Source organism: Nilaparvata lugens, chromosome 6 (assembly GCF_014356525.2).
Source record: "Nilaparvata lugens isolate BPH chromosome 6, ASM1435652v1, whole genome shotgun sequence".
Classification (NCBI taxonomy): Eukaryota; Metazoa; Arthropoda; class Insecta; order Hemiptera; family Delphacidae; genus Nilaparvata; species Nilaparvata lugens.
In genome coordinates this window covers 7269725-7290087 of record NC_052509.1, presented here as the reverse complement: position 1 = coordinate 7290087, position 20363 = coordinate 7269725, and the positions used below count along the sequence as shown (strand labels likewise).

The 20363-nt window shown below is 35.7% G+C and overlaps 1 protein-coding gene across 1 annotated transcript in view; it reads right to left on the bottom strand.

The window, feature by feature from the left end:
• Positions 1-4944: 4944 nt before the first annotated feature.
• Positions 4945-20363, bottom strand: part of LOC111061978 (laminin subunit alpha) — a 125417-nt gene continuing 109998 nt past the window's right edge. Inside the window, 5 exon segments of the mRNA XM_039431341.1 lie at positions 4945-5816; positions 9836-10063; positions 11744-11897; positions 15601-15855; positions 18826-18995. Of these exon segments, the coding sequence (XP_039287275.1) occupies positions 5554-5816; positions 9836-10063; positions 11744-11897; positions 15601-15855; positions 18826-18995 (1070 nt within the window). The 3' untranslated portion in view covers positions 4945-5553.

The following is a 20363-nucleotide window of genomic DNA, read 5'->3' as shown; positions in this document are numbered from 1 at the left end:
ATCGCTCAAACTTAGTGATCTTATATGGTCTTTGATGCGAGAAACACGAATCTGGAAACATATTTGCAAAATTCCTTACCGTTCAGGAGATATGATCAAATTTCAGCCAAATCTGAGATACTTCTTGTCTCAGTGTGGTTCACGATGGTTAGTCCATGCCAAATCAATTTTTTGTGAAAAATGAAAATCGCTCAAACTTAGTGATCTGGTCTTTGATGCGAGAAGCACGAATCTGGAATTATATTTGCAAAATTCTTTACCGTTCAGGAGATATGACCATCTGAAAATTCGAAAATTTCATTTTTCCAGCTTCATAACTCACTCTCTATAGTGGCTGGGAGTGCCAAATTTGGCTATGACATTTCTCAGGTCAAGCTTCATCTATGGTGGAAATTTCAGAAAAACCTGAGATACTCTTGTTTCAGTGAGATTCACGATGATTAGTCCATTGTTTTTTCATCAATGTTTTGTGAAAAATGAAAATCGCTCAAACTGTGATTTTATGGTCTTTGATGCAAGAAGAACGAATCTGGAATCAGATTTGCGAAACTCTTTACCGTTCAGCAGATATGACCATTGGAAAATTTGTAAATTTCATATTTGCAGCCTCATAACTCACTCTGTATAGTAGCTGGGGATGCCAAATTCGGCTCCGACATTTCTCTGTCAAGCTTTATCTATGGTGAAAATTTTAGCAAAATCTGAGATACTCCTTGTTTCAGTGAGTTTCACGATGGTAGTCCATGGTTCTCATCAATTTGTTGTGAAAAATGAAAATCGCTCAAACCTCATGATCTTATGGTCTTTGATACAAGTAAAACGAATCTGGAATCAGATTTGCGAAACTCTTTACCGTTCAGGAGATATTACCATTGGAAAATTTTTATCTGCAGCCTCATAACTCACCCTGAATAATAGCTGGGGGTGCCAAATTTGACTCCCACAATTCTAAGTTCAAGCTCCATCTATGGTGCAAATTTCAGCCAAATCTGATACAATTCTTGTTCCAGTATGTTTCACGATGATAAGTCCATGATTTTCATCAGTTTTTTGTGAAAAATAAGAATCACTCAAACTTCGTGATCTGGTCTTTGATGCGAGAAGCACGAATCTGGAATCATATTTGCAAAATTCTTTACCGTTCAGGAGATATGACCATCTGAAAATTCGAAAATTTCATTTTTCCAGCTTCATAACTCACTCTCTATAGTGGCTGGGAGTGCCAAATTTGGCTATGACATTTCTCAGGTCAAGCTTCATCTATGGTGGAAATTTCAGAAAAACCTGAGATACTCTTGTTTCAGTGAGATTCACGATGATTAGTCCATTGTTTTTTCATCAATGTTTTGTGAAAAATGAAAATCGCTCAAACTGTGATTTTATGGTCTTTGATGCGAGAGACACGAATCTGGAATCAGATTTGCAAAAGTCTATGCCGTTCAGGAGATATGACCATTTGAAAATTCGAAAATTTCATGTTTCCAGCTTCATAACTCACCCTGTATGCTGCGGGTGCCACATTCGGCCCCGAGATTTATCAGGTCAAGCTTTATCTATAGTGAAAATTTCAGATATACCTGAAATACTTTTTGTTTCAGTGTGTTTCAGGATTGTTAGTCCATTGCTTACATCAATTTTTTGTGAAAAATAAAAATCGCTCGAATTTTGTAATCTTATTGTCTTTGATGCAAGAAAAACGAATCTGGAATCAGATTTGCGATATTATTCACTGTAAAGGAGATATGACCATTGGAAAATTTAAAATTCCATATTTGCAGCCTCATAACTCACTCTCTATAGAAGCTGGGGGTGCCAAATTTGACTACGACATTTCTCAGGTCAAGTTTTATCTGTAGTGCAAATTTCGTCCAAATCTGAGGTACTTCTTGTTTCAGTGAGTTTCATGATTAGTCCTTATCAATTTTTTGTGAAAAATAAAAAATTGCTCAAACTATGTAATTTTATGGTTTTTGATGAAAAAACGGATCTGGAATCAGATTTGCGAAACTCTTTACCATTCAGGAGATATGACCATTGGAATATTTGAAAATTTCATATTTGCAGCCTCATAACTCACTCTGTATAGTAGCTGGAAGTGCCAAATTTGGCTACGATATTTCTCAGGTCAAGCTTTATCTATGGTGTAAATTTCAGCAAGATCTGAAATACTTCTTGTTTCAGTGACTTTAAAATTCCATATTTGCAGCCTCATAACTCACTCTCTATAGAAGCTGGGGGTGCCAAATTTGACTACGACATTTCTCAGGTCAAGTTTTATCTGTAGTGCAAATTTCGTCCAAATCTGAGGTACTTCTTGTTTCAGTGAGTTTCATGATTAGTCCTTATCAATTTTTTGTGAAAAATAAAAAAATCGCTCAAACTATGTAATTTTATGGTTTTTGATGAAAAAATGGATCTGGAATCAGATTTGCGAAACTCTTTACCGTTCAGGAGATATGACCATTGCAAAATTTGATAATTTCATATTTGCAGCCTCATAAATTCACCCTGAATATTATAGCTGGATGTGCCAAATTCGGCTACGATATTTCTCAGGTCAAGCTTTATCTATAGTGAAAATTTCAGCCAAATCTGAGATACTACTTGTTTCAGTGAGTTTCACCTTGGGTGAGTTTCCATGGTTCTCATCAATTTTTTGTAAAAAATAATAATCGCTCAAACTGTGCAATTTTATGGTCTTTGATGCAAGAAAAACGAATCTGGAATCAGATTTGCGAAGCTCTTCACCGTTCAGGAGATATGACCATTGGAATATTTGAAAATTTCATATTTGCAGCCTCATAACTCACCCTGAATAATAGCTGGGGGTGCCAAATTTGGCTCCGACACTATTCTCAGGTCAAGCTTTATCTATGGTGCAAATTCTAGCTAAATCTGAGATACTTCTTGTTTCAGTATGTTTCACGATGTTTGTTTCCATGGTTTTCATCAATTTTTTGTGGAAAATAAAAATCGCTCAAACTTTGTGATCTTATGGTCTTCAATGCGAGAAAAACGAATCTGGAATCAGATTTGCCAAATCTGAGAAACTACTTGTTTCAGTGAGTTTCACGATGGGTGAGTTTCCATGGTTTTCATCAATTTTTTGTGGAAAATAAAAATCGCTCAAACTGTGTGATCTTATGGTCTTCAATGCGAGAAAAACGAATCTGGAATCAGATTTGCCAAATTCTTTACCGTTCAGGAGATATGACCATTGGAAAATTTGAACATTTTATTTTTGCAGCCTCATACTCACTCTGTATAGTAGCTGGGGGTGCCAAATTTGGCTACGATATTTCTCAGGTCAAGCTTTATCTATGGTGTAAATTTCAGCAAAATCTGAAATACTTATTGTTTCAGTGAGTTTCATGATGGTTAGTCCATGGTTTTTATCATTTTTTGTGATAAATAAAAATCGCTCAAACTGTGTAATTTTATTGTCTTTGATGCAAGAAAAAAGAATCTGGAATCAGATTTGCGTAATTCTTTACCGTTCAAGAGATATGACCATTGGAAAATTTAAAAAATCACATTTTTCCAGCTTCATAACTCATCCTCCATAGTAACTGGGGTTGCCAAATTTGTCTCCGACATTTCTCAGGTCAAACTTTATCTATGGTGCTAATTTCAGTCAAATCTAAAAAACTCTTTGTTTCAGTATGTTTCACGATGGTTAAGTCCATGGTTTTTATGAGTTTTTTGAGAAAAATAAAAATCTCTCAAACTTTGTAATCTTATGGTTTCTGATGCGAGAAAAACGAATCTTGAATCAGATTTGCGAAATCCTTTACCGTTCAGGAGATATGACCATTGGAAAAATTGAATATTTCATATTTGCAGCCTCATAAATCAATGTTGTTTGTGTGCGTCTGTGTACACAATATCTCACCTCACAATTAACGGAATGACTTGAAATTTGGAACTTAAGGTCCTTACAATATAAGGATCCGACACGAACAATTCCAATCAAATGCAATTCAAGTTGGCGGCTAAAATGCCAAAAATGTAGTCAAAAGCAGGGTTTTCGCGATTTTCTCGAAAACGGCTCCAACGATTTTGATCAAATTCATACCTAAAAAGGTCATTGATAATCTCTACCAACTGCCACAAGTCTCATATCTGTAAAAATTTCAGGAGCTTCGCCACATCTATGCAAAATTGCTTCAGATACAATTTGAACAAAAAATTTCAGGTGGAAAAGTTTGAGCATGAAAATCTCTTCATCTAATGTTCAGTAACATTTTCACCTAAAATTGAAAATTAGCTTAAAATACGATAAAATGTGATTATTTCATTGCAAACTGTTGGCAACTGTTGATTCTATTAGATCATTCACTATGAAGAGATAGCAGACCTCGTGTGTCTCCAGCGTTATTTTTCTGTCACCAGCTGGCTCAATTCTTTGAATAGTAGACTTGAGATACGCGTGTACACTAGCGTCAGGTGATTAATTTTCATAACAGCAAGGAGTGCGCCACACCAGATTTTTTACACATTAATAGAAGTCCATCACTAGCTTTCGTGGATAAAACTAACTTTTAATGATGAAGAACTACCGCGAACATTATTAAATTTAAAGAAAATCAGACACGGCACTAAAGCAACTATTCAAGGTAGCCAGTGCTACCATCTCTGGTTGATTTTGATCTTAAAGATACAAACACAAATTATATAATATGATGAAATTGAAAATTGATGAAAACACAATCATAGGTTCATGAAATATGGTATATCTTGTGAAAATTGAAAAAATGCTGAAAATTGGCATATTTATGCTCCTTGATACGAGGAATACGAATTTCAGATTTGCAAAATTTGCTACCGTTCAGTATGTATAAACATTGAAAAATTTGGAAATTTTATGTTTTCATATCATAAATCACTCAGTATAGTAGTGTTCAGTTTTAGGAAATGGTGTTATAATTGAAAAGAAATAACCAGTATGCAAAGAATCATTCGATTTATAAGTTACATAATTAAATAGCTAATTACATTGATTTGCTAAAGAAGTTCAAAAAATATCTGGCTTTCGTCAAGCATTTAAGCCTTTTAAAATAGAAATGCTTGTTACTCTTACCAAGAAAATATAAAACTAATTCGTACAGTACGTCATCCATCTGAATTGCCACATAATTTAAAACAATCGATTCAAATAACAGGTCACACACTGAGCGACTATTTGAAACCAATTGATTCAAATAACAGGTCACATACTGAGCGACTATTTGTAACCAATTGATTCAAATTACAGGTCACACACTAAACGACCTTTTGAATCCAATAGATTCAAATGATTGGCCACACACTGAGCGATGTTTTGAAACCAATAGATTCAGATGACAGGTCTCTCACTGAGCGACTATTTGAAAATGATTCAAATAATATGTCACAAACTGAGCGACATTTTGAAACAAATTGATTAAAATTGCAAGTCACGCAACTATTTGAAATCATTAGATTCAAATGACAGTTACTCACTGAGCGACTATTTGAAACAAATTGATTCAAATTACAGGTCACACACTGAGCGACTTGTTGAAACCAATTGCTTTAATTGAGAGGGCACACACTGAGCGTAACGTTTCCGACAGCCGAGAAATCGTCGTACGTTTTGCCGTTTCTGTTGTTTACTTCGATGTAGTGGAGACAACCAACAAACTGTTCAGTGGTCAGAACGCCGTGCAGAGATTTGGGGTTCGGATGCCCTCCAATGTAGATAGGCATGGAGGTGTCAGTAGAGGAGGGACCGCGGCCGAATTCCACCGTGTCACTCTTGTCCACTGAAAGGGTAACTACTGTCTTCGTTTTGAGAGCTGCAACATAAACAAAAACTAGTTAAGAATCAATTTTTGTAAAAAATACAGTAATGTAATTTACTTTTATATTTTATTGTAACCTTAATGGCCTTATTGAACCTAATGGACCAAGGACCATTAAACCTAAAAGATTTAATATAGATTATAGAAAATTGTCCATCAGATTTAAGTAGTGGTTCTGTGAACAGTAGACCTCGCGCTCAGTAAGTTACATTGACCTGTTGTTATGTTTTCTCAAAAATTAATAAATAATTTATCAATTTAAAATGTCTAGAAAAAATCCTAAATAAACAAAGAGCTTTCTGTCCTATCGTACCGTGACGTGTCGTCCCGGAATGTGAGTGTGAGCGCTGTTATCAGGTCTGGCTGCAACTGTCTACTAACGTTGATGGAAAGATACAATTTTCAAGATGTTCGATGTTTTTGAACGGGTAGTATTATAGTCAACTGTCTACTAACGTTGATGGAAAGATACATTTTCAAGATGTTCGATGTTTTTGAACGGGTAGTAATATAGTCCACTAGACAGCTGATTTATGATGAATAATTCTATAGTCTGATTTTTTCGGTAATATTGGCGTATGAAGGAGGCTCCTTTTCCCTTTTATATTATCCTTGAAATGCAAAATTTCCAAAAACCTTGTATATACGTCGACGCGCAATTTAGAAAGGAACATACCTGTCAAATTTCATAAAAACTATTACCGCGTTTCGCCGTAAATGCGCAACATATAAACATTTAAACATTAAGAGAAATGCCAAACCGTCGACTTGAATCTTAGACCTCACTTCGCTCGGTCAATAAGTGTGTCCTATAAAACGGGCCAAATTGACTAAATTAAACAGTGCTTACACTGAGCGACTATTTGAAAACAACTAACTTATTTCTGAAGAAAACAAGTTGAGAAAAATATCCAGTTTGCCAAATTGTGCGATTTTGCGCCCATTTCATGCAAGCCCACATGACTGAATATAATCATAGAGAAACGATAGCGTAAGTAGATATCCCATGGTATTGGGCGTTTATGTCGCAACTTTTACTTGTTATCCCAAGCAGATAGTTCACGTAGTTCTTTCCCATGCAGCTGTGTGACGCTGGTAGTCTCTCAAATTGTGCCGTTCCTACACTCTCACCCCAACAAAACAGTAAAAATTGACAATAATCGACAGTAATCGGCTTGAGATAACAGTAAAAGTTGCGACATAAATTCCCTATACCATGGGATATCTACTTACGCTATTGCTTCTCTATGATATAATTTAATGAGGAACCCTGCGTCGACTGTGTTGTCATATTGAACATATTCAGTCATATAGGCTCACCTGAGAAAGTCGGAATTTCGCACAAATTGGCAACATCAAATTTCATCCTCAAATTGTCCAAGTCTCAACTTCTTTAAATAATAGTGAAGAAATGTATTTTTCTCTCAAATATTTATATAGCAGTTACAATTCAGAATATGAATGAGACGACACACTGAACTACCTCAGCGATTATCCCATTCTTATTGTAATTTTATCAACGTAATAAATTATTAGTAATAATAAGTTTATAAGGCAGATAAAATTCGTTAAACAAGCATAACTACACCTTTTCCAACTGTATTTGAGAAAGTATCAATTTTAATTGAGAATAGTCATTTATATTTGAGAAAACTTCAGATGTAAATGAGAATAGTCAATTATATTTGAGAAGTCATCACTTAAGTTGAGAATAGTGAATTTTATTTGAGAAAGTATCATTTCAATTTGAGAACATACGCTGAAATCGAGAAGTTGTTAGTTGTAATTGAGAAATTATTTTAAAAAAATCTGGTGTGGTACACTCACTCAACTTTCCTTGCTCATTGAACTGTAAGCCTCATTCAAACGAGAATAATTTAGGGGAATAACATAATGACGATTGGCGGCAACATATTATATTTGCAACTACGATCAGACTACTGTATAAATATGTGTTATTGTTTTCAGAGTACTTTTTCCTTTGTGTAAATTGTGAAATTCGATGATTTTTTGAGGTAGGTAGGTAGAACAGTTTATAAAAAGAACACAGTCATAGTCAAGATATTTCAGCTGTAGAACAGCTGTTTTGACGGCTTTTAAAAACGCTGTGGCTACAGTTACGGTAACCGTAACTCCATTCGCGTTCCGGTAAACATTTGCGCAGGCGCGGCTACCGCTATTTACATGTGCATTGTGGTGTTGATGGTTTTTGGTGACATGGTTATGATAACCTATTGTTTCAATGAAGTTAGTTAGAAATAAGTTAGTTAATAATGAAGTTAGTTAGTTACTTAGAAATCATAACCATGTCACCAAAAACCATCAACACCACAATGCACATGTAAATAGCGGTAGCCGCGCGCTCGCCTGCGCAAATGTTTACCGGAACGCGAATGGAGTTACGGTTACCGTAACTGTAGCCACAGCGTTTTTAAAAGCCGTCAAAACAGCTGTTCTACAGCTGAAATATCTTGACTATGACTGTGTTCTTTTTATAAACTGTTCTACCTACCTACCTCATGCACGAGAAGGAGGTTACAAAGTCCATTTCTCAAGGATGGGGTGGACCCCCCATTAGTTTCCCAGGAAAAAGACTCATACCAGTTGTTAGAGCTGATAAATAACTTGGGGTTATGGATGTTAGCTTCAATACAGGATATGAATTTGAAAAAAAATCGTTAGAGCCGTTTTTGAGAAAATCGTGAAAAACATGTTTTTTTAGTAACTGCCATTTTTCTCAAGAATGTTACGGAGCTCCTGCAATTTTCCCAGGAATGAGACTCATGTCAGTTGATAGGGCTTATAAATAGCTATCCATGGTATAAATTTGAAGAAAATCGTTAGAGCCGTTTTCGAGAAAACCGTGAAAAACATGGTTTTTTAGTCATTATCCGCCATTTTTCTCAAGAATATTACGGAGCTCGTGAAATTTTCCCAGAAATGAGACTCATGCCAGTTGATAGGGCTTATGAATAGCTATCCATGGTATGAATTTGAAGAAAATCGTTAGAGCCGTTTTCGAGAAAACTGTGAAAAACATGATTTTTTTAGTAATTATCCGCCATTTTTTCAGCCATCTTGAATTGAATTTTATTAAATTCCTTACTGTCGGATCCTCATGCTATAAGAACCTTAAGTTTAAAATTTCAAGTCAATCGGTTAATTAGGAATGGAGTTATCGTGTTCACAGACATACACCCAAAAATCATGTTTTTGGACCCAGGGGGCCTTGAAACGTATAGAAAACTTGAAATTAGGGTACCTTAATTTTTTTGGAAAGCAATACTTTCCTTACCTATGGTAATAGGGCAAGGAAAGTAAAAAACCAGTGCTTCCAGTACTTATATTTTTCATAACTGTACTCATATCAAATAATATATTTAATATGCCAATAAAAAATTTAGTTTTTAAATAAAAAAAATATTTTAAGCCCCAAAATCCATTGAAGAATTGATAAAGTTCAATTGCGCCTTGAACATAGAGAATTTGATCTTCATCAAATGCAATATTTCACAAAATGTTTGGAGACAAAAGTCGTGTTGCCAATATATACATAGAAATGATACTCATTAATCATTCGTAAACAGTACAGGGGAAATAATTTCACAATTGAAAATATTAATTTGCCCCCCATGCAAAGCCTATGGTAGTAATTGGAATACTGTGTACGTAGTACAGTATCCTTTCCTGCTCAAATCAAACCTGTACCTGTTCTGTATGCTATAGAAGAGTCATGACATGTCAATTGGAAAATTTTCTCATTTTCAATTGATATCTTCTCATTTACATTTGACGATTTCTCAAATACAATTCACTACTCTCAATTACATGTGATGACTTCCCAAATACAATTGACTATTCTCATTTACATCTGACATTCTCCCAATTACAAGTGACTATTCTCAAATACAATTGATACTTTTTCAAATTAGCTTGATACTTTCTCAAATAAAATTGGAAAAGGTGTAGTTGCCCAATTTTAATTGAATTGTGTTGTTAAAAAGACGACAAACCTTCAATAAAGTGCCACTGTCCATCGCAGAAGTAGTGAGGCACAGGCGGAATGAAGGCGGTGAACGTCTCGCCTTTGCCGTTCTCCACACTGAAGCGAATCGTGCCGTTCAGCATCTGCAGAACCAGGTAGTCTTTCTTGCCGTGAACCGAGAACAGAAGTCCGTTCATGTTGCGTGGCTTCATGTACATCTTGATGTTCAAATCGACTCCAACCTTGTAGTTTGACTCTGCCGAAGAAAAAACGAAGAGAATTAGAATTAAAAACATCAGATTCTTTAGATTAGATAATGAGAACAATAAATCCAGTTACATACACATCGTTTTTTGAACTTTCGATTTTTTGCAGTCCTTATGATTTCTATCAGATTAAACGGAGCTTGACAAACATAGTCTGTTAAATATTATATGATTTATAAAGAAAGAATCGTACATCCAAAAATTGATGTGTCTGTAACTAAACTTAGGCAAGGCACACACCAGTTAGTCAAGACAAGACAAGACATGATCAGACCGCTGACCGCTCTCTGTGTGTACACACCCTAAGGCTGGTCACACACCGATTAGTCAAGACAAGACTAGTCACGTCTAGTCGCAATAATTCACATTGCTGCTTATGATGCAACACACACTGATTAGTCATTGCAATTAGTCATGTCTTCATAAGCTACTATGTGAAGTAGTGTCTGATCATATCTTGTCTTTTCTTGACTAATTGGTGTGTGCCTAGCCTAAAGCTGGTAGCTAGGACAAGACTAGTCACGTTTAGTCACAATACTTCACATAGTTGCTTATGGAGTTATATCTAATTGCAATGACTAATCAGTGTGTATTGCGTCGTAAGCAGCAATGTGAAGTATTGTGACTAAACGTGACTAGTCTTATCTTGACTAATCGGTGTGTGACCAGCCTTAGGGTGTGTACACACAGCGAGCGGTCAGCGATCAGAGCGGTCTTAGGAGGATATAAATATAGATATTCACATATTACACATCTATATGTACTCTGAAAGCTCTGAGTCGACTGAGTGTGATCGACAAATTAGCAACTATCTATGACTCTGTGCAACACTGTAATTGGCTGATCTCACTACATTACTCTGCTCCCCATTAATTTTGTATAGATTATAGATATTCATATACAGAGTGGGTGAAAAGTCCGAGAACGGCTTAATATCTCATACACAAAGGTAATTTAATGGTGGGTGTGATTGGAGATCCTACTCAAATTGAAAATACTATTTTACTATGACTTCAAAAATCTGGTCCGCCATCTTGGATCCGCCATATTGAATGCAGCTTTATTTTTTTAAATAGGAAGGTGGTCATGCGATACATGATTTCGATACGAAATTTCAAGAGAAAATGAATGGTGAGAACCGAATATCGATTTCTCAGACCGTTTAGAAGATATTCACATTAATAATCCATATCAGAAATTAAATACATAAGTAGAATGGTAATCATCAAAGTGTTTATAGGCGTAAAATAATCCAATAAGATGGGAATAGTAATTATACAATTAATTAATATGTTTTGACAGTAAACAGAGTACATGAAACTTGGAAAATTGAATGTTGTAAAAATTACAACACGCGACTGCTCGTGTGATTGAGTAGGGCGCGAATACCGGAAAGTTAATGCTTTAAACTCAAGTTTTTATAATCAGTGAAATTGGGTATCTTTCTGCAACAACGATCTCTCTGCCAATAAAATCTTAAAAGCTTCAAGCATGAATAAATAATACCTTAAGAGTAAAGATACCGTTTAATCTTGATCGTCATGAAAACATTGAACTTGATTATTTGTCTTTGATAATATCTTAGAGAAGAGATAGCATGTGCTATCTTTCCTCTATGATAATATCAGAGAGGAGTTAGTTATTACTTATTTAATCTGTGATATACTCACTTCCTCTAAGGTAGCCACCGTCAGCTGAAAAGAATACTCCACTCTCCACGTTTTCAGAGCAAGGAATCACCCCAACAGCGTTGTCTGGTTCGCCGAACGGATTCTCGCCTCTTCGCAAATTGCGTAGGCATCCTTCGAATGTATTGTTCATTCCCTACAATCCAGATAAATTAAACAAAATTTCAGGTCATTTATAGACTCAATAATTTGCAAAACTGCATATGGAATATCAATTATTTTATTCAGGTTTATAAATAATATCGGGGCATCGAGCTTCGCTCTGGAGTCTAAAAGCATAGAAGCATAATTTATATTTATTTATTGATACACAGAACACAATATATTCTTTTAAATAATTGGGGAAGGACCAACAGGCAAAGTCCAAAACTGTATCCTTCCCGAATGTTGATTTATACACTACAGTCCAAAAAGTAGGTTATGTTCCATACACTTTTGAATTTGAGCCCAATTTTCAGTCAAAACGTTTGAAAACAAAAAGTTCGAATTGAAGCTGCGTTTACACCAAAGTTAATAACAAAATGTTAGTAACTTAATCTTCATAGATTCTATTAGATTGAACATAACTTATCATACACATGGAAATTATGTGTTTGTCAAGTTCCGTTCAATCTAATAGAATCTATATAAACATTTTGTTAATAACTTTGGTGTAAACGCAGCTTTAGATTGTTTACAAACCAAATTGAATATCAAAATAACACTCACTAATTACTTAAAACTGTAATTTAATTATTAAATTTTGATATATTCTGTTTGCTATAGTATTTGTTAATATAAATAAAAACATAATGAATCTTGAACAAAATCATATTTTTGGTCATGTCAACAAATCATTATGTTGATAATGTCGATTAATTTTCTTGCCACATAAAGGTGCGTACAGACTTTCGCTCTGCTCCGCAACCGAACGTCACTCCAGCAGAGCGATTGATGATCGACCGGGGAGCAAGAGTGGATCGACCGGGGAACGCGAGAAGAGCTAACATCTTCCGTAACGTTCATGATGGGTGCGACTGCCGAGCGGGGGCGGAGCGACTGCGGTACGATGGAGGAACGAGGGCGGTACGAGGGCGGAGCATGCTCGGTGCGGGTTGGAGGCGCGTATATGTGTACACAGCTTTATATATCTCGTGAGGTCAGCGGAATATGGTTCAACAGCTGAACATAATTCTGTCTCCCTCCTACACACGCACTCGCATCTTCCATTATCGACAGATGATGAAATTGTCAGCTGTTTTTTTTTTAGGATGAATTATCCTTTTCATGTCCTTCAGCGAGTTTTTCAAGGAATCGTGGAATAAGACCCTGTGCAATCAAATTTTTATATCAAGAACCTCCTAAAATGCAAATTTCATCAAAATCGTAAGAGCCGTTTTCGAGATCCGTTGAACATACATAAATATATAAATACATAATATATAAATACATAAATATATAAATACATAAATAAATCCTACATAAATAATTGAATAAATACATATATACAGAAATTGCTCGCTTGATAAAATAGGATTAGAGCCAGAGCATACGTAGCCATTACTCTTTACAAGACTCGTTTGAATAAGTTTTTGCACTAGCGGCGGACGAGTTTTCTGTCAAGTCAGCGGCTCGGCCAATGTAATTAAATGATCGTCTGGCTAGTACTGGATAGTAATGGCGGCAGACGACTCTGTCGCCAGCTCTATTAAATTAAATCTTCATAATTTTCATTATTCAAAAACATCTTTTAAAAACTATTCTAGGCAAACCCAGACTTTTTCCAACAAAAGATTTATTCAGGGAGTTCAAGGTTTTAACAGTTCGACAACTTTTCATAAAAAATTTGGTACTATATATTATAAAAAATAAAAATTTATTTGAACCTCGAGTTTCTCTTTTGGGCTTGCGCCCCGCGCGAGACATTTTCCAATTTGTCAGAATGGACTTGAATGTGTGTAGGAGACAGTTTTCTTATATTTCCAATAAATTAATAAACCACATTCCCTTAAATATTCTTGAAAAAACAAACATAACCAAAGGCTTAGATCAGACATAGATAAATGGATAATAGCAAATAAAATCGAGGAAAAATTGTTTTAAATAAACTAATTTTCGTCTACTCCATGGTTGCAGTTGACTTACCTACCTCTTACCGTTCTCTTCTTCTTCATTCTCCTTCTTCTTCGTCTTCTTCTTTCTTCTTGGCCTTTTCCGTCTTTTCTCCTTCCGTTCCTTTATTTTTAGTATCCTCTTTATTATTAAGTACTAGTTTTTATTCTGTATTTTTTCAAGAAATTTGTTTTCGATCATTTTTGTTGAATATTTTTGAAAAACATTTATATTGCAACTCACACCTGCGCACAGGGTTTCTTTGCAGGTGTAGATTCTTATATATATATTTTTTGTCTTGAAAGTGTTGTATATATTTTTTTGAGAATCAATAAATTTGAATTTGAATTTGAAATCGGCCGAGCCAAGACTCGATTGCTACCAGTGCAAAAACGATTCAAATACCGCTACGTACAGTCTATTTTTTTGTATTTCGGATGATGCCCACATGCGCTTTTTGCTTGTGCGTGGGTAATGGTAAGTGGGAGGGTGAGTTATTATGAGATGATCAAACGTCCATGCCTATTCGATGGAATTCATAAAATGTAATTTTGCTGCCAGTCCTCAACTGGTTTGGTTGGATATTGTTGGGTGCGCAGTAACCATTTACTTAGTAATATGGCGCATGATCGTGAGGCGCCCCCGACCTCTTTTCCATTCCTACTAGAGTCACCGCCATATTCATAATTACAGCTGACAGGTGGATTATCCATTGCATGCATTACACAGCAGATGTCTGGAGAAGCCTGCGACACCACATACTCGTGGATGAGGAGACTGCATGAGGTCTACTGTTCACAGAACTCATGGTTACCTTAAATTAATAAACTAGTAGTTCAGAGAACAGTAGAATTCGCTACACTCACTAAAATCACTACTGACACACGCCCGCCTATTCACACACAAACACACATACAAATTGGATTTAGAGTATGATGATATAAATGCAATAGGATCGGTGGTGGACGCTGACAAATAGAAGTTCTTTACATTTTTTGAGCTAGGATGCACGGTTAAAGAGATAAAATACCGTATCTGAAACTTGAAATGTTGTTCTGGGGGGGGGGGGGTTAATGATTGAATGATAAAAAATTTTCAACATGTAATGCATGAAATAAGACCGCCTTGGAGCGCTGGAAAATGAAAGTTTCTTACACTTTTCAGCTAGGATGCACATCTGAAGAGATAAAAAATCTGTGACTTGAAATTTGGGACTTTGGGCGAGGGGGAATCATCGAATTTCAATTTTTTTAAATTTTGAACATGTGATATATGAAATAAGATCACCTTGGAGCGCTGAAGAATAAAGGTCCTCTACACTTTTGATCTCGGAAGAACGGTTGAAAAGATAAAAAATTTGAAACTTGAATTGGGACTTGTAAAAAAAATCGAATTCCAAAAATTAGAAAATTTTCAACATGTGATACAAGAATTTGAAGAGCTGAGAAGAATGAGCCCAATTTGAACCTGATCTGATGAAGTATTGAAAAGTTATGTTGATTTTTAGGGTAAAATTTCCGAATGAAGGGCCGCCATCTTGAAACTGGGATGAATTTGAAAATTTTGAATACATACGTTTCTGCGCCTTGTTTCAAAGTACTTGTGTACCAATTTTTTTTCAAATCGGACCATAACTGCGACTGTAACTGCGGTACAATAAAACATACAGACAAACGCCGATTGACTCGAAACATAGAATTCACTTCGCTCATTCAATTAATATTATTGTAGTAAATAGTGCGACAGACCTGGAGATTGTTATTCATCTTGGTGTAGTCGCCGACCTGGGGATCGGCCGAGCCGATGTAGAGCGTCTGATCGTTGACGTTGATGGATTTGGCGCCAGCCACACTGGCATTGGTCGCCACCAGCCGCTGGTCGATGTGCAGACGGCCCGCCGTCCCGTTACGGCTGAACTGCACCGTATGCCATTCGCCGTTGTTGATCGGCATCTCGCTCTGCAGTAGGGCCGGGCCCGAGCCGCAGTTGAAGCCGTAGAAGATCTGCACACAAAACGAGAAAAAAGATCAATGCGAATAATGGAAAATATTCATGTAGAAAGATTCATATAATCAAAAATGTTAATATTAGTCCAGTCAAATGATCGTTTTTCAGGAAACAGTCCCGAAAGGAATCCTTTCCAAATTCCACATCGTTACCAATTTGTTTGAAGATTATAATCGTTATGTTATTGTATTGTTATGAAAACTTATAATTGAATGATGAAAAAAATAGATTATATTGATGAATAAAATATAATATCGGGGACCGAGCTTCGCTCTGGAGTACAAAAGCATAGAAAATTTATTATGAGAGAATAAATTATAATAATATGCATAGATCATACAGAAATGTTCCATCTAATCACATTGAATTGAAATTAATTCCCAGTGGAATGCAAAAATTTCCCTCACAAAAGCCCGGTTGCACAAAAGCCGGTTAAATTTTAATCCTGAATAATTTCACGTGAACCAAATCAGAAAAGATCATTTCAAAAAGATGGATCTACTGGAATTAATCAGGATTGAAAATAACCCGGCTTTTTTGCAACCGACACTATTTTCCTGATTGAATGATAACAAAAGTTCAACAGCTGACACAGTCCCACACACATGAACTCGCTCACTCACTTCCATCATCAACAGACGACGAAATAATTATTATCAGCTGTTTTTCCAAGGATGATTAATAATTATCCTTTAATGTCCTTCAGCGAGTTTTCCCAGGGATGAGACCTAGTGCAATCGACATTTTATATTATAAACCTACTATGTTCTGAATTTAGTGAGAATCGTTAGAGCAGTTTTCGAGATCCGGTAAAATACAAACATATAAACAGAGATTGCTCGTTTAAAAGTATAGGATTTGACTTGAATTGAACATCAACAATCAATATATATCGGGATAACCTGAATCACTGCTATCGGTGAAAAATAAAATTGGCAACTGCGCCGTACAATGATTTCCACTCACTTTACAACGTGAATATAACTATAGTTTAATGCCTCTGCCTTGAGAGAATGACAACGTCGCATAAATAGGTTCAGTCGAGCCTTGTCAGCCACATTTGAAAAGCGAGTGAATAGTCTACGATATAGTGAGATCCATTATAGTTATAATGGCAGTGGAGAAAGATAGGAGATCAACGTTGCCAATCCTCTTTCTTGTCAATGCCTTCTAAAGACGGTAGCTGATACAGGTTTATTGATGTAATATTAATTGTTCATTCTCGTTTAAAATAAATTATTTTTTATTAAGCAAGAAATTATATTTTTCAATAGTTTCATAATGAATTTTCATAATTAAGAAAAAATATTTTGTTAACTAATTATTAATTCTACATTGTTGAAAGACGATCTGGCAACAGAGCAAAGCGAGAAAGAGATAGTGCTATCCGCTTTGATGAATGATAGACAAGGATAACAATACCATTGCCAATCAAACACTGTCATTATAACGTGGACCTCACTATAGGTTGAAATGCATTGATTTATTTTTTGTGTAGTTGAGAAGTTGATATTGTGGTAATTATTCATATTGAATGAAAAATACTAAGAAATTGTCAAAAAAACCACTGATATATTGATAAATAGAAAGACCGGTTTCGGTTATTACACCATTGTCAATCTCTGATAAACTGAAACTAAATACAAGAGCAGCAGAATTTATACTAGTAGGCGAGTACTGCTATTTGTCGAGGGCATGAACGCCTGCCATTGGCCTAGCTAGACAGTCTCCTCCCACTCAACGGTGTGACAAAATGGCGGCTTAAGCAACAGAATCGCCATGATAAATAAAATTTACTTTCAGTACAAAATAAGAACCAACAAAACAAGTGTGAAAGATAATAAAACAGATATGTAAATGGAAAAACTATTGACTAATGTATGCTTACAATTTTATGATAAAACTAAATTCGTAGTGTTGTATTGGTTGAAATGAATCTGGTCATTTAAACTATACTGGGAATTTTCCTTAATTACTCTTGTTATTTCTAAAGCCTCTAGAATATTCAAAGATCTGCCTTTGTTATTAACATGCAGAAACTCAACATTCTCCTTAACTGTGAACTTGTGATTATTTGTTATCAAATGTTCTGCAAAGTTGGATTCCCTATTTTGTTTATTCCAATCTCTGATGTGTTCTTTAATTCTACTTTTGAAACTTCTACCAGTCTGACCCACATAACAAGCATTACAATCATCACATTTAAGTTTGTACACCCCGCTTTTATCCCAAATATCAATTTTGTCTTTACTCCAGCTAAATAGACTATTTAAAATCGGTTTGGTCTTGAAAGCAACATGAAATCCATTCCTCCTCAATTCCCTACCTATCTTATCAGATACAAGGCCTAAATATGGGATTGTTATCCAAGTCTTCTCCTCACAGTTTGAGCCTACAAAGCTAGAATTGATTGAAATTTGTCTATTAATTTTACTCAATAATCTGTCCACCATACTTTCTTCATACCCATTTGTGACAGCTATCTGTTTAATTTTAGTGATCTCAATATCAAAATCATGATGGCTCATAGGTATTGTTAGTGCTCTATAGACCATGCTATTGAAAGCAGCAAGTTTGTGAGAAATAGGATGACAAGAATGAAGAGGAATGATAACATCAGTATGGGTTGGTTTTCTGAAAATAGAAAATTTGTGAAAACCAGTGCTATGATCTATTCTTAAATCTAGAAAATTCAATACACAATCCTGTTCTACCTCTACAGTGAATTTTATACTCTGATGTAATCCATTCAGATAGGAAAGAAAATTGTCAGTTGTCTGTTACTTCCTTTCCATAAGCAAATAATATCATCAACATATCGAAACCAGTAAACAATTTTAAACAATAAATCAGTGGTTTTTTGACAATTTCTTAGTCTTTTTCATTCAGCATTGATTTATGCTGAATTCAACCCAACTCTCAACTTATATGGAATTGTAGGTTTTTCACCGTGAGGAGATACTCACATATCCGTCCTTGATGTAGAGAGCTATGAAGTCGACATGGAGCTTATCGCTGATGTAGAATATGAGGCCATCGGGAGCAATGGTCTTCACATCAATTGAGAACTTGTGACGGTTCTTGTTCATCTGGTTGCCAATTCCCTTGAACTCCAGTCGACTGTTCTTCTTTGTACCTTCAATACAAAGGCATTATAATAAATTTCAATTGAAAAATGCTTCTCAAGTCTGTTCTCTATTGAACTAAGGGCCGTTTACACAGTGAATACTTGAACTGAATTGAATCAGCTGGTAGCTTAAACTATAGCCACCTCGAATACAAGGCCCCGGCCTACGATATTGCAACGTCGCAGTGTAGGCCTAGAAACTAATACATGATTGGTGAAAAATATTTTTTCCTACAGATACGTTGAAAAGTGACCATTTGTGCACTGATTGCAGGCCGCAAAGAATCACTTTTCCGCACTAGTGCGCAAAGTGAGTACTTTGCGTACTCCAGATTTGCAATATGACAACGCAAAATAGTTAGAAGGTTATATGGAGCACCAGTGCAGCAAAATCAAAATTAAGTTGGTAACTGCACTGACTCATAGTGAGGTCCGCCCACATGACTCATGAATGGCAGTGCAGAACAGCGTTGCCTTGCCTGCCATTATAAGTGCCGCCTTCATTATAGTCATTTCAATGCTTAAATTACATAAACAGTCACATACATTTTCAATTGAATTACTAATCATTATTATTCAATTTTAAATAAATTGAGGTTTTATTCATAATAAAATTACACAGAAAAACATTTGATGGATTTCAGGGAATTTTACCCATAATTACCCACTTTTCATATTCAATGATAACTGTAGGAAAAAGTTAATGTGAAATATGTGCGCAAAGTTCGTTTGCTGCACTCGAGAAACCATTCCGCCCTCGCCTACGGCTCGGGCATAAACGTTTCTTTCGGTGCAGCAAACTGTAACTTTGCGCACTAGTTGCACAAATAACTATTTAAAATACCAGCTGTTCTTTTTCACCAATCATGTATTAGATTCTAGGCCTACACTGCGACGTTGCAATATCGTAGGCCGGGGCCTTGTATTAGAGGTGGCTATGCTTAAATCAATACTTACTATTACTCCTATCACTATTGAGTTATAGTAGGTATTGCCATAGAGAAACAATATCGTAAGTAGATATCCCATGGTATAGGGCGTTTATGTCGCAACTTTTACTGTTATCTCAAGCCGATTATTGTCGATTTTTACTGTTTTGACCGGGTAAGAGTGTATGAACGGACAATATGAGAGACTACCAGCGTCATAAAGCTTCACAGGAAAGAACTACGTGAACTATCAGCTTGAGATAACAGTAAAAGTTGCGACATAACCGCCCTATACCATGGGATATCTACTTATGCTATTGTTTCTCCATGGTATTGCTTAAACCCAATATGAACCATATTATAACAAACGAGACTAATATGGATTTAATCCAGTTTAAGTTGATATTTGATACAGGCAGTGTGTAAACGGCACTTTGAAACCGTCATC